The 16,194-nt window shown below is 42.7% G+C and overlaps 1 protein-coding gene across 1 annotated transcript in view; it reads left to right on the top strand.

Annotated features, from left to right (window-relative positions):
* Thsd7b (thrombospondin type 1 domain containing 7B) overlaps nt 1–16,194 on the top strand; it is a 705,347-nt gene that overhangs the window by 602,414 nt on the left and 86,739 nt on the right. The window contains exon 15 of the mRNA XM_038349733.1: nt 14,850–14,983. Within this exon, the coding sequence (XP_038205661.1) occupies nt 14,850–14,983 (134 nt within the window). The remainder of the gene's footprint in view (nt 1–14,849; nt 14,984–16,194) is intronic.

Here is a 16,194-nt window from a genome sequence, read left to right as displayed (position 1 = left end):
TGCAGTGTTAGCAAGTATTTAAAGTTTATTAGATCGAACTGCTTGGGAGTTCAGGTGCTTTTTTTTTTTGGTGGCGAAAATGAGGCTGCTTTGCAACTTCAGAATTTCTTTGCCTTTTGCTTTCTCAGGCACATGTGTCATGGCTCCATGTCTCTGAAAATGGTAACTGTTAATGCCAGGTTATGAGGAGAAAAACTAGGCCCCGTGGAGCCCCGAAGTGGGTGGCCTGAAAATCAATGGCAAAACCTGAGAAAAGCCTTTTTTTTTTTTTCCTCACAGCTTTCTTCAGCCTGGTTTGCTCACCGGGCACCGCACACTGTCTTTCACACGATGTAAAAGCTCCCATCACGCTCTGCTGAGATGAAGCCACCCCCCAGAGAGGATTTGTGTTATCAGTTAAATAGGAGCCGACCCAGGAATTCAACAGTGAAGGACAGGAATCCGATATGAACAATGCTCTCGATGTTTCCCACCCCCTGACTGCCCTGTGGGTGTCAGTTTATCAATTAGAAGCAGTGCGTTCCCGCTAAGGCAGAGTGTGTCTTAACAGACACCCGGGCCCCAAATATTTGCCAGCTCAGGTCTAGAGCCATAAACTCTGTGCTTCCTGGAACTTGCCCCACAGGCATTAATGTGTGAGTTGAGCTCACACAGACCCTGTGTGCTACATAGGTGTTGTGTTAAGACACGGGCGCTAACTTCTGAGAGCTGGTTGTTGCTGTGAGCCACCCACCCCATACCAACAGGGGGCGTGTTATGGTTATGGTTGTGCATGGTGAATGCCGAATAGTCCTTCCTGGAACAGAATGGGAGTAAATTAAATGGAAGTTTGCAAAATCATCAATCTATTTCCCCAATTAAGCTAGGACATCCCTAGTCAGGATAGGACAGCGGAGTAATTTTTTTTTTCAGTTAATATTAGCAATACTCAAATAAATCAGAGGTGGATGGCTATGTTTGGGATTCAAGAAATATTAAAGGTCATGGATTCCCTTGGATTTCAGCTTTCCAGTGCGATCCTCAAGTGTGACTGGATTACTAAAGCAGCTGGACACGAAACTGGGGCGGCTTTGTCAATTCTTGCACTATTAGTAAAAGTGGCAGAAGCTTGAGCTTCCGGCGGCAGCCGTAACAGAGGGTGTGACCTCAGTGCACACTCCCCGAAGGATTTCTGCATCGCTTCACTCGTTCTTTATTTATGTGGGTGTGCCCTCTAGAGCTCAGATTGTAACCCTGCTGTACGCAATTCTCTCCGCGGTCTTCCTGTCTTTCCTTGTGAGCCAAAGTTGTACCCTTGTTTCTGAAAGTGTGACCTACAGCATTTTCAGTTTTCAGTCATAATCTACTAGTGAATTTTACATTTTAATTCATTATCAAAGCCAGGCTTACGAAAGCCACCCTCTTTACATAAATGAGGAACTCGAACATTCTAAATCACACTTTAAAATGCCTATGATTTACTCCTTATATGAATAGCTTCACTTACCGGGAGTTGCATGGGCAAGGTCATCGACTAGATATTTTCCTCAACCGTGTAAGTTTACTAGGATAAAGGCCAAGTCAGTCTGGCTCTAGACAATCATTCTCTGCTCAGCAATATACTTTTGCTGTTATTCTGTGATGAGGCCGAGGGCTGCTTCTGTCTCTATCTCTCTCCATTATTGGCTGCCTGAGAGGCAGAACATTTGGAACAAAATGCTCTTTATTCCATAAAACTGTGGCTTTCAATTAGTCCTTAATATGTGTGTCGGACTGATAGAATTAGGGTAGAAATAAGAGCCAAGATCCCAATTTATCAGCCTGTGAGTGAATGGCAGGGATTCTATTACTCAATCAACCCTGCTGCTCTTTCTACAGAGATCAGGCTATGTGGTCCATGGTTACAAACCTCCATTTCTGCCTCTCCCTTCCACTTTTCATCCTAGATAGATCAAGTTCACTGTGTAAGGACATACGCTAAAGATTTATATTTTTCAGTCATTCCGTGCTGTGCCTAGGCTTAACCTCTAACCTATTAGTGATCAGAGCACTCAGAGAGCATCTCTGCCCACTTCTCTATGGGTGAGCAGGAAGACCACATGTGTTTCTTCGTGTTTGTTTGGTGTGTGTGTGTGTGTGTGTGTGTGTGTGTGTGTGCGCGCGCGCGCGCGCTGCTTGCTTGCACATGCAGGCACATGTAGATATTGGTAGCAGATGTCTACTATGCAAAGGTCTTTTTTTTCTCATTTTTTTTATTAAAAATTTCCATCTCCTCCCCTCCTCTTCCCTCTTCCCTCCCCTCCTCTTCCCTCTTCCCTCCCCTCCCCTTCACCCATACCCCCACTCCCTCCCTCTCCAGGCCAAAGAGCCATCAGGGTTCCCTACACTATGTTAAGTCCAAGGTCCTCCCAACTCCCCCCAGGTCCAGGAAGGTGGGCAACCAAACTGACAAGGCTCACACAGAGCCCATCCTTGTCGTAGAGACCAAGCCCATCGCCTTTGTCCTTGGCTTCTCAGTCAGCCTCCACTGTCAGCCACTTTCAGAGAGTCCGGTTTGGTCTCATGTTCCATCAGTCCCATTCCAACTGGACTTGGTGATCTCCCATTAGTTCTGTCCTGCCGTCTCAGTGGGTGAACGCACCCCTCACGGTTCTGACTTTCTTTCTCATGTTCTCTCTCCTTCTGCTCCTCATCAGGACCTTGAGCGCTCAGTCTGGTGCTCCAATGTGGGGCTCTGTCTCTATCTCCATCCATCGCCAGGTGAAGGTTCTATGGTGATATGCAAGATATTCATCAGTATGGCTTTAGGATCTGGCCTATTTCAGCTCCCTCTCCTCAGTTGCCCAAGGAACTAGCTGGGGGCATCTCCCTGGACACCTGGGAACCCCTCTAGAGTCAAGTCTCTTGACAACCCTAAGATGGCTCCCTGAATTAAGATATATGCTTCCCTGCTCACATATCCTATATCCCAAGCATCCCATTCCCCCAAGCTCTCCCCATCCTCCCCTTCACGCTTTTCTCCCCATCTCCCCTTGCCCCATCCCACCCCACCCCCAAGTTCCCAATTTATGCCCAGCAATCTTATCTACTTCCAATATCCAGGAGGATATGAGAAGACAATATGCAAAGGTCTTTTGAGGGGTGTTTTATAACTAATTTGAATCTTTCGATTTTTCCAGAACTACAAGGTCATAGTAATTGGTCCTTCTCCTGGAACAGTGCCGCGATCCCTTCTTTGCCTCCTTCTGTGAGGACTACAGCTTCATTTTGAACAAGTTCGCAATAGTGTGCACACTGGAATATTGCCTTTTTTACTTATTCCAAAAACAAAACCTTAGTTTTTCTAGGCAGAACAAAGGACACTTTCACGGTTTCTTTTTATTTAGCTTCTCATTTCCCGGCAGCCTGCAGGTGAGCAATGATCAAGAACTCTGGTGCATTGCACAGTAGGGAAGGTCTGTTTGCCTCGGTGATGCACAGACTGGAGAGCCGGGCGGCAGCCCCTAGGGAATGGTGAGGTTGGTGAAAAAAGGCACTGCTGCCAATTATGGGCTGTCCTTTTGGACAAGCTCCTGGAACTGAAGCAAGACCGGGTTTTGGTCTTGTTACTGGGGATGGTCGTCAGTTCGGAGGAAATCTTCTGAAGGCTGGATTGATTTCAGGTCACACCTGGTGTGGTATTTATCCCAGGTAAGCCAACAGAAGAGGGACTAAGGAGTAAACGCTTTATGGGGTACTTTTCTTGGCCGGCACCCTGGGGCTTCCGCTACTCTTCTCATGAGGGATGGGTATTCACTAGAACCAGGGCAACCTGGAAGTGCTAGCCTTTCCTTTCTCACACAGTGGGTTATAAACAAAAGCTCTAATGTTCCCCTCCGTTCTAGAATACATTAAACTTAGATGATGCCGAAGTCATGCCGCTGTTTTGATTGTCTCTTTCATTTTCACTCCTGTGTCTTGCAGTGTCTCCCTCTTCATTATGTGTTAGAAGCTTCCAAGACCCTGGCAGACAGTAGCTCAGAGGCTCATTAACCCGTGACCTCGACCTCAGGCTGAGACACACCAGTTCCCTCTATCCTCAGCTTTCCCACTCACTCCCATCTCCTTCACGTTCAAGATGATTTCTTCTTCCCCAGCTTTATTTAGAATATATCCTGCTATGACTATCAGAAGTTTTATACAATCCTACTTTACTGTTCTCCCATTTCCCTACCCCAGGGGCTTCATCCTTTGTGAATCATGGCCTCTGTGCACTAGTCATGAGACTTACGTTTAGATTTCTGTTTGTTGGCTTGATTCACAGCCCACTTGTCCACATCGGTTCAATTTAGATTAAAGTTAAGGAGGGCTATTAATCCTTAGGCATTTGCATTTGGTAATCTAATCACACATTTACAGGACTTCCTGCCTGGAGGATAAGTACCTTGGGTTATATTGCTTCCTTATTCAAACATTTTAAGATAGAAAATGTGTTGTTTGCCTGGGTGTTCTCCTTGGATTCTTGCATACATTGAGAGAGTAGAGGCATAAATGTATCTTTTAGGAAGAACTCTCTGAGTCCCTGAGAAAAGGAGCTGGGAAGTCCCCTCTCCCGGTGGAAGCCACAGCGAAAGCCTTTCCCTTCAAAGTTTTCTCCAAGAGAATAAAAAACCGTAAGTCTGAAGTCAGGCACGTTCTTCCTTTCTTGATAAACACCAAATACCAGCAACCATTTTTCTGACTAACTTACCATTAGGACATTATTCCTGAGAAAACAGATGTGTTAACCAATGAGTATTTTAGCCCCACCTTATTCCTTTGAGTTATGAGCAAATTCCAGAACCAACGTTATCTACAAAGACATCCTCCTCTTTAAAACAAATTTACTATGTCTCTAGTTTTTAATTCCTTTCTTTAAAATATATGTATGATTATATGCATGAGTATAGATTGGTAGGTACCCACTGAGGTTTTGGAAGTGGAGCCACAGGCAGCTGGGAGCTGGGAACTTACTGGGATCCTCTGTAGGAGCAGTGTGGACTCTTAGCCGCTGAGCCCTCTCCTTAGCTGCCACAGAGAAAACTGCTTTCTTGGTAGATTTTTGGCTGTGATAGTCTAGAAAATTGGCTTACTATCTATCTATATGTCAATCTGCCTGTATCTATTTCTACCTCCCATTGTATCACATACCTATCATCTCTATCCATCATCTGTCAATCATTTAATTATCATCCATCTTCCATCTACCGTCTGTCATTTCTATATGCAATCTTTTTATCCTCTACTATCATCTATCTAGCAATAATCCATATACCAACCCATCTATCCATTATCCATCAGTTCGTAGACTGACTTGCAAACAATATCCCATGTAGTCTCTGAGACAGACATTCTCGTTTCAATTTTTAGACAATTTTATTGTAACAAGAGAACTAAATGTGAAAGCCTACTCTTTTAAAGGCACTCACATGTTCCACAGATTTGTCACCTACAGACCTATGGGCATGGTACCATACAGAAGCTTCTCTACAACTCACCTTATACAATGGAAATTTTACACCCTTTTGTTAGTAATGTTCCATCTCTGCAGCCACATCCCCTGGCTCACACTCTTCTGTTCTTTGCTTGTGTCTGTTTGATTGAGACACCTGCTACAAGTGAAGTCATGCAGCATCTGTCCCCCTATGATTAATTTGTTTCATGTCTTTGTTTGTGATCTCTTTTCTCTCCCTCTTTGGAAATACTAAGAATTTGCCTCATCCACTATTTTCTGGAAATAGCAATCATTGCTGCTGTGGTGTTGTTCCTCTCCATTTGAGTTGGACAGATAACTATAATCTGTTCTATGAAAATCAGAATGACCACCGTGTCTGGAATCCTGCTGTTCTGTGAGCAGCTCCCTAGCTCTCGTGATTTCATCCCACACAGAAGACGTCAGTAAGAAGCATCTCCCGAGGTACTCACAAAGGCTTTCAGACCCTGGAGGGAGAAGCCTTTTCATGTTATAGTCATTGTGATTATCTGGCAAGGGCTGTGGAGCAGAGTTAGGCTTTTTAGTTCAACTTCCCCACATTGCCTAGGTTGGTACGATTTCTCTGCTCTGTAAGTTGCTCCAGACATGGTGAGAGTGTACATGCATGCATGATACTGTTGTCCTTGTAGAATATCACTCAGTTTATAGGGCTGGGAAAAAAAACAATAATTTATGCTACTGATCGACTGCTCTTTATGGTGCAGTTCCCTTTAAGGCCTTGGCTTATTGTCACACTCACTTATGAAGCACATAGAAACAACCATAAATCAACTACAAATGAAGATGTAATGTCCAGATGAGTATTCTCATCTGGAATACTGGGGTCAGGACATAGGAATTTATTCTGAATTTGAAATGTTGTATCTACATAATAAGATGCCTTGGGGATGGGAGCCAAATCCACATGTGAAAATCATTTGTGTTTATACAAATCGTAGTGAGGAGCGGCGGGCCTGCTTTTCATCCCGGATAGCTTTACACCCAAAATAACAACACACAAATTGTATTCATTTAAACACTGCTTGGCCCATTAGCTCTAGCCTCTTACTGGCTAATTCTCACATCTTGATTCACCCATTTCTAATAATATGTGTAGCACCACGAGGTGGTGGCTTACTGGGAAAGATTCAGCATGTCTGACCTGGCGGCTGGCTTCATGGCGTCTGAGCCAGAGAGGAGAGGCATGGCTATTGCCTCACTTCCCTCTTCCTCCCAGCATTCTGTTCTGTCTACTCCACCCACCTAAGGGCTGGCCTATCAAACGGCCAAGGCAGTTTCTTTGTTAACCAATGAAATCAACACAGAACAGAAGACCTTCCCACATCATACACATAAGCTAAACCTAACTTTTGCAGTATTTTTAGTTTTAATTATAACCCAGCTCATGGAGTAAGACATGAAGCAGTTGACCTGTGATACCATGTGAAGCTTAAACCCTTGCATATTGTAGAATATTTCCTATTCTGGATATCATATTAGGGATACCCAAGTTTTAAAGAATTTTTAAATTAAATCATTTGTAGCTATTTGTCATTGTGGCGAATCTAAACTATGTCAGCATAGGCAACTCTGGGTCTTTAGATGAGAGCCTGGCAGTCCCTCTCTATTAACCACACATTCTGGGGTGGTGGCATATTACCACGTGACATCCCTGAAGAAGGAAGGGTGTGCAAAAGAAATGGCTACATAGTCACGCACAGTTTGGGATATTCAGTCTGACTTCTGTCCTTAGTAGAGGAAAGTAGATCGATGCTAATAATTCACACTGTGGTCGGGTTTTTATCTCTATAACAAACACCTGGGGGGAGGAGGCACTTACTTTAAGCCACCAGTTCTTCTGACTGGAAGCCTAAGCAGCACACCCTGTGGCAAGGCTCCTGGGCTGACTTAACCCACAGATAGAATGTGTGTCTTTCTGCATGTGTGTGCTCTTCCCTGGTCCTTGTGGAGCTACCACAGCATCAGTATTGAGAGTTCCTGACTCTAATGACCTAATCTAACCACTTCTTGGAAGCCCCCACTCAAAACCAGTAGTCACACTGACTTTCTGTTTTCAATCTCATCATCAGAACTTTGGGTCCTGAATCCCTGCTTGCCTCAGAGTAAGTAGGGGGCAACCACATTCAAATCAAAGCAGCACAGTTTTTCCTCATGAGGGTGTGGGCCTTGATATTGAGTAGGCAGTGTTAAAAGGATGAATAACATGGCCAAGCTTGGTGGCACAAGTCTTTATTCTCAGTGCTTCAGATGCAGAGGCAAACAGTCCTCTGTGAGATTAGCCAGCCAGTAGAGGCTACATGATAAAACCCAGTTTCAAAAAAAAAAAATCATTGATTTAGGCCAAAAAAAAAAAAAAAGATTGCACACCAAAGGGGAGGAAGAAAAGAGAGAGAAAAGGAAAATGGCTTTGGAGCATTTGAGAAAAAAAAAAAAACAAACAAACAAACAAAAAAACCTCCACTATGCCTTTTGCCACAATCTAGACAGTATCGCAAATTTAGGATGCAGCCTTCTTGATAGTCAATTTCTTATTTATATAAAGGAGTAGCAGGTCCTTCTCTCTTTGAGTTTGACAAGGTTGGGTGATCCTTACATAATAAGCTAAAAACAACTAAAGCTTAAAGGAGCAGCGAATGGCTGAGCTGGAGTGTGGATGTGGCTGTCTGAGAGTTCCACTCCCGACACTCATTCCCATTTGCACTGTCTGCTAAGCTTGTTCCATGAGGACTTTCTGCTCTCAGCTTTGTTTAGAAAATTCCTGATAAGGGATGAGCTAATTCAAATGCAAAGGGGCTCTCAAGTTAAATTAAAATTTCATTAATCACAACAGTGTTGCATCTTTTGACAGGAGGTGACACTAACACGGCCCAGACGACATCGTTCCTTTAAATGGTACATAAGTTTGGTGAATTCCTCCTCAGATTCACAAAACCTAGTTGGAAACCATGGGAAGACAGGGACTACAGCCATCAACTATTGTTTTTAATAAATATCTTATTGTTCAATGTTTTCATCAATAGACTTAGGTAATGCTCATTTAGCATCGTAAGGATCATTTTTCATATCAAAATTGACAATATATGATGCATACGTAAAGCCTGTTGTGATGGCGTTCTGAGGACGCCCCTGTCATAGCCATGCAGATAAAGAAGTTAGCATATGAAAATGCCTGGGAAGTAGAGGGAGCCCAGACTCAGGTCAGCACTTGAACTAAACTGACAATTGCCAACACTTTGGAGTACTGTTCCCTTTACCTAGAAAGAATCTCCAAAGAAAACGAACTCCAGTTTCCCTGAGAGAAACCCCAGCACAAAATCAGAGGCAGGATGACTTGCCTGTAGGTACAAATTTGAAAACATTGATGGATATTTCTATTCAGTCCACCATTTTAATTAAAAATAACTTCAGCCACTCTAAAGACATATGTCTGCTCTTGCTTCAGGTTCAGACATTGGTGTTTTTAAGAGATATTCTGGCTGTTTGGAATTGTTAAAGGAGCTTCCATACCCAAAGTTTAAGAATAAATTACTTTTGCAGTTTTTCTATTATATTTTTCTATATAAAGAAACAGACATTATCTGATAGACAACTTCAAACACTTACTTTATGGTTTTTCTTTTGTAGGAATTTTAAACTCTAACTATCTCTCAATATCCTCAAGGGACTGTCTGCAGAAACTAAAGTCTATATGTTCAGGTACATTATGCTAATAGCAAAATATTAGCATATTGGCTCTGCATTTTCTAATGTATACTTTAAGTCAACTCTAGATTATATATCATACTAATACAATATAAAGGATGTGGAAATAGTGGTTTCATTATTTAGGAAGTAATGATAATGGAAAAAGTCTTACAGGTGCAATATTTTGTTTTTGAGCACTTGTGGTATGTGATTGGTTGCGTCTGTCACCTGAAAATACAAAGGGCAGACTACCAGCAGTGTCTGCACCGCTGAAGAAGCAGGCAGTAATCTGAAGCTTTAAAGGTAAAATGCCCTGGACAGGCTCACAGTTTGAAAACCCTCATTGGTGGAGGTTTTAGGAGCCTCTGTCGAGCAATTGTTCTCAACCTTCCTAATGCTGCAACCCTTTACTACAGTTCTCATGCAATTATTTCCAATGCTACTTTATAACTGTAATTTTGCTACTGTATGAATCTGTGTTTTCTAGTGGTTTTAGGCAACCCCTGTGAAAGGGGTTGCAACCCACAGGTTGAGAACCACTGCTATAGTACATTTTAGTGTGTAGAGCCTTGCTGAAGGAAGAGACTCACAGGATGGCGGGGAAGGCCTTGAGCTTTTGCAGCATTCCTATGACTCTGCTCTGGCTCTGCTTCCTGTCTAGTGACCAGATACTGCTGTGGGACAATGGTCTTTTATCCTAAATGCTGATTGGCCAGTAGCCAGGCAGGAAGTAGAGGCAGGGCAATGAGAATTCTGGGAAGAGGGAAGTTTCATTCTGCAATCGTGACCCAGCTGGAGAGGAAGCAAGATAGCAAGATGTGACTGCCTTGCCGATAAAGGTACCAAGCCACGTGTCTAATACAGACAAGAATTGTGGGCTAATATAAGTTATAAGATTTAATAAGAAGCCTGAAATACTAGGCCAATCATTTTATAATTAATGTAGACCTCTGTGTGTTTCTTTGGGACTTAACAGCTGCACCACCGGGCAAGACAGAAAACCTCAGTCAACAGGATACCACCAGCCCTATCTCCTGCTGCCACAGCCGCAAGCAAGGTCTTCCCTGCTATGGCTGACTGTAACTCCAAAGTATGAGCCAAAATGAAATGTTCCCCCTTACATTGCTGACCACTAGGTATTTGATTGCAGCAACAACAATGTCATTAGTATAAGTCATCTCTTGGTGGCTGGTGAATCGCTGCACCAAGCTGAGCAGACAATGCATACAGACATCTCCAGAGTGGAACTCTCAGAGAGCTGCATTCATACTCCAGCTCAGGCATTTTTTTCTTTAAGCTATAGTTGCTTTTAGCCACATGTAAGCATCACAGCAACCTTGTTAAACTCAAATAATTCTAACAGTGAAGGCTTCAGGAAGAGTATCTTATACACGGGACTATTGTGGTACCTTTGCTGCTGCTGCTGCTGCTGCTGCTGCTGCTGCTGCTGGCACAACTGTACAGGATGTGGGCACAGCTACATTGATTACACTGTGCATGATTGCACACAGGCCAGACTGACGACACTAGAAACGAAAGCTTTTGCAGTAATGTGATACTTTAAACTCAGGATGGGAAAGAGTGAAACTTAGTAATGAAATCATAAAAGGATCATATTTGGCAAGCTAAGGGAGGGAATCTGCATAGAGAAAAAGTGGTAGCCATGGAGAAGACAGAGAGACAACCTGGACAGAGAAATCTAGCAGGAAAGTTCTTAGCATTAATGGCCAAGGCCTCGGGGCTTCATCAGAGGTAGTTTTATACTCTTAGGTAAATTGTTCATAGCATTTGGGATAGAAGGAAGCACACTGTGCTAAAACTCTTAGTTCTCCGACAGACCATCTCATCTCATTTTAGTAGGACAGAGCCTGGCTTTGACTTGCCAAGATCTTTGGTCCCAAATGGGCCTCCAAACAGATTTTAAAATTGTGCTAAGTATCCAGTGTTGAGGCTGGAAGCCTTGGGGCTGAAGGATTCTACCAAAGTCCTCACTGTCAGCTTCACTTCAAGATTTATTGCAACAGCCTACCGGAGGCTGTGAATACATCCTTCTCCCTCCCTTCTTCCCTTGCATCTCCGTTCTTCCCTCCCTTCCTCTCTCCATCCTTTCCTTCCTCTCTCTACACTTATTAATAGTTTTTCCATGTGGTTATTTGTTGTTTTGGGGCCCTTGAACTCTAAGACTGTGATATACAATACAAACAACTCCCAAGCCCCACAGAGACCCTGCTACCAAGCTTATGCCAAGGAGGTCCATCTCGCTGGAAAGGTATTGCTGAAAGCACCGCTTAATTAAACTGATCCATTGCAGCAAGTACAGGTTTATTTCATGAATATTAAAAGACTCGGTGAATGAGTTTATGATATGAATCTAGAGCTGGAAAAATTATATAAACCCAGGTCCCTAGCGAAGACATAATAAATAGGACTCATTTCTTGGGGAATGAACTGGCGCCTCTCTCAGAGGATTTAGAGTTCTCAGCAATGTAGTTAGCATCTATGGCCTATTAAAAGCTGTTATTTTCCCCTAATTTGTGCCATTTAGAACTGATTTTCATTTAACTTTCTCACGGCTCATTTCTCTCCTGCAGGACATTTTCATATGATTCTCTGATAAAGTCCATGTGGTAGCAGATTTCCTTATAAAGCTATAATAATAAAATCCACACCGACCAAATAGCAACACACAGAAGTCAGAGCAAAAAGATGGCAGGGAGAAATCAGAACCTAGAGAGTTCATCTTTATTCTTGAAATTCCTGTTGCATTCTTGCCTAATGTGGGTGGATTTTAACCTCCCAGGGCGGTGGAGGGGGGAATCCTAGCCTAATGAATAAGGACTTTATGAGACAGAGCTCATGGCTCTCCGTCACGACAAATCTTCAGGAAAAGGCAGTTTTCTCCTTTGTGTTGCATTATATTTTCCTTAGTAAAATACTCCTGCTACCATAGAATGTGCTGCACTGGGAGAATTAACTGAAAGGAGTTTCGCAAACTGGGTACCTTCAAAAATATGTTTTGATTTTTCTAAGACTCATTCAGATCTCCCTTCACCTTATATTTTATGAAATAAGACCCTCCAAAACATAGCCTTTTTCTGCCAAAGACTGACAAGTCTCTGTCTCTCTTTCTCATTCTCTCTCCAGCAATACATATGTAAAGAGCATAAATTGTGGGTGTTTTTTAGTATACTCTTTCAGTGTTATTTAAGGGCCAAATTATACAGATTGTTAATAGAAGCACAGTGAAAAAAAACATTAAGATGCCCAGCAAACAAAAGATAATCATAGGCAGGGTAAAGTTGACGCTATTCGTATGTTTCTTCCACAGCCATACACACTGTGGCCCTAACTGCCAGGCTGGGCCGGAGTTTGTGGACATTTAAAGCCCAGACTGTAGAGACAGAGGTGTTAAATTTACATAGGCTTTGACGGGCATTTGGCAATGAGAATGGAAAACATAAACAGGATTAAAATAGGGACCATGATCCGGGAATATAGCTCACCAGTGTAGTACCTTCTCAGTCTAGACAAAACTGTGGGTTTAATCTTCAACACTAAAACTTAAAAAAAATGGAATGTACATATGGAGAAGGGAAAAAGTCAAGTAAGACTGGGGAACGTCTTCGAAGAGCTGCTGGGTTTGATACCCTTAAGCAAGAAGATGGCTCATCATCTTCCTCCACAGACTTCTCTGCGCCTTATAGTAGTCTGTCACTGCGGGCAGCATCTCAGACCACCAGAGAATAATGAATAAGGACAGCAAACCGATGCATGCCGAGGCAGGTGTATGCATCCAGGCAGCTTTTCATTTTCCTTCTGAGCTTGGGGCTTACATGGGTGGGAGCATGGTATAGAAATGTAAGCTCTTCCCAGTATTGACAGCTTAAGAAAACTGGGTACGTTACCCAAGGGATTTCCCACCCATTTTCTACTCAGCTTAGCTTTCAAAATTAATTTTCATCTATTTCTTAGTTGCCTGTAGGAATGCCTTGTACCTTCTTGTGTTTCATATTAAAAGGCTTATGAAAATCCATATTAGCATGCATTAAAGGATAGAGACAGATAACACATAAATTCAAAGAAAGCCTCATTCTTCTGGTGTGCCTGGGTCAGATAAATCCTTGGTTGTTAGTTGAGTATCTGTCTGATAGAAGAATCTTGCCTTTTTGTTTTGGGAGATTTTCCTCTTCCCTCTGCTGTCCTATGAGAATGGGAACAGACTTTTCTCAGTTGTAAGGGGCTGCCTCCTTATTCTGCAGGAAGTCTTCCGACCCTGCCACTTCATTTTTTGTCAGTATCCAAAGCATGAAGAGATTTTGTTTTTTATTACTTAATTCCTCCCCTTCCCCACATCCGTTTCCCCTTCTGTCTTTCTTCCTCCTTTGATTTTGCCCATCCATATTCCTCACCCTGAGTTCTCCTTTTCCCTGTGCTGGGGCTAAATAGAATTCCATGGTTAAAAATAGTTCCTGACATTGTGATTCAGAAGAACTAGTGTCTCCAATCACTTTCTCACATGTGATTTCAGTGAGCATGCTGGCAGAGCCCCCATCTTTCTCTGATTGTCCCATTACACTGCGCTTCTCCTTGCATTCAGTGGGAACTTACAGGCTGTGTTTCTACTTGGATGTCTCCACCCAATCCTCACCTACAATTTTATGGAATTAGAAAGGAGGTCAGAGGAGGATACTCATATTTAACTCTTGTTTAAAAGGGAAAGCTTAATTACATCTTTGGTAAGAGACTGCATCCCTCCTTTTCACACTGCCTCCTCCAGAGTCATCTCTGGGAGTCAGAGGGTTTCCTTTTCTCTCTGCCTCTAAGAGAAGCCTGCATCTGTAATGAGAAGCAATGAATGCTCAGTGCACCCTCAAAGAGCCCTCAGTTGCCTGGAATATACTGCAATACATCCAGGGAAAACTTACCATAGTGAATGCATAGGAAAGAGCAGCAGAGTTCAACATTCTCATTCCTTTACTTTTAATCATGAAATTATAAATATCCTTAGTAATAATGTCAAACGAGTAACTGGTTGGCAGTATCTATCTTGTAGAGTGTGTGTGCGCACGCACGTACACATGAGCAAGCACATTCATTTTAGTTATGCTCTGAAACCATGCTACAGATAACTACATTTCTATGAAGCCACAATGCTCAGGAGGCTGAATGATTGCCTGTTAGCATTGATCATTTGGAGGAAAAAAAAAAAGAATCTTCTAGTGTTCTAGTGTAAATAATACCACTTCTCTTATGCATTCTAACAACCCCCCCCCCATACTCAAGAGTAGATTTGCCTTATGTGTGTTCATTTCAACTGACATGTTAAAGTACATATGGGGATGCAGCACAGCATCTAATTGAGAGCTGGCATCCCATAGGCATGTGTAAGTTCTTAAAGAAAGAGGAATGATAATGGAATGCCCGCTCCGGGCGCAGGAATGGCCGTCCTTTGTTCTTGTTTGTGGAGGCATACCATCCGACTTCCTTGTGTACTTCTTCGGGCAGCTCACGAGATTCAGAGAAGTCAGATATGTCTTCCTTTGGGGGATGGAACTTGGGTAATGGGCCACAGTGTCATTTCTCAGGTTATATTCAGCAGGCATTACTAAAGGATTTGCTATGACTTGGATGGTTCCACGTGATCTTTTTTTCCTTTCTTTCCTGCTCTTGACAGGTTCATGAGGCAGTCCCATGTTACAGTGAGTGCAATCAATATTCCTGGGTTGCAGAACACTGGTCTCCATGCAAAATCAACAATGAGCTGAGATCACCCCGCTGTGGAAGAGGAACACAATCTAGAGGAATCAGGTGTGTGACAAAGAGGAGAGAGAGCATTTGTGCTCTTCATAAAAACACCGGTGTTGATAGCTAGACACCTGATGATATCCAGTCCATGTCCACTGACTGTGTGCAACTTCGAGAATCCATGGAAGCAAGTATATCCCTCTACCTGTGAGCATGGGAGGGCCTCTCCTCAGCGCACCACCCACAGTCTTGACTATTTCCTAATTATACTGGGGGCAGCCCTCTGTAAGGAACAGATTGGTGCCCGTCCATTAGCTCCCAGCCATCACTGCTAACAAATCAAGAGGTTCTCAGTGCTTTGCCATGGCTTATTTCAGCGCTGTGGTTAGCATATTTGGTGAATTTTAGTCTATTTGGAGATGCCATTACATCACACTGAAAAGGTTAACTTAAACCTTCCATAATTAGCCCCAAACACTAAAATTCAATAAAAATCTATGGGTAGTATTTATACATTGTAACATTAAAAAAAATCTATAAAATAATTATAAATACTGGATCACGCTGAAGAAGATTGTCAAAGGATTTTGACATAAAGCACTGGAAACAAAAACATCTTTTACCAGAGTTTGCCAAGATAGTACATTTAAAAATAACTTGTAACCAAAGAGCAGCAACCTTCACAACAAAGCGTATTAGCAAAGAGATGTTACAGTTGGACAAGCAAAAGCTAAAGTATTGATACACAACCGTATGCAAAATAAGAAGAAAAACTAGTTTCATCAGTTACCCATCTGAATAGCACAGGGCATCAATTTTTCAGATGTAGCAAACCTCACTACAAAAGAATAGACTACACTGGAGTCAGATAGCTGTCTGTTAAGGTAACCATTAGCTGCAAGCCTATTGCTAAGGAATATCTTACTTACTTGTGTTGACTGTGACTTTGGAAAAACTTCATCATTCAGTAATTCACACAATAGTCGTCACTTAGCAGTTACAATGTTTCAAAATCTCAGCAAGGCACAGCAAAAGCAGCAGCTAATGGCAGAATTATAAAGGCGTTTCTCAGGATTCCAGGCAAAAGGTAGCAGAGAACTCACTTCCCTTTCCTTGGGTCCACTGCTACTTTGCTCCACAATCTGTTTGGCTCGGGTTCTAGCAGTCTTTGGGCTTTAACCATTGCTCTCTCTTGTATCATATTCTCATGTGATTGTGAAGAGTGACTGACCAAGCAGGTTTATAATGTAAGCTGACACATCATCTTGCACTTC

Source organism: Arvicola amphibius, chromosome 12 (assembly GCF_903992535.2).
Source record: "Arvicola amphibius chromosome 12, mArvAmp1.2, whole genome shotgun sequence".
Classification (NCBI taxonomy): domain Eukaryota; kingdom Metazoa; phylum Chordata; class Mammalia; order Rodentia; family Cricetidae; genus Arvicola; species Arvicola amphibius.
The sequence above is the reverse complement of the archived record's forward strand: the minus strand, read 5'-3'. Positions and strand labels throughout refer to the sequence as shown.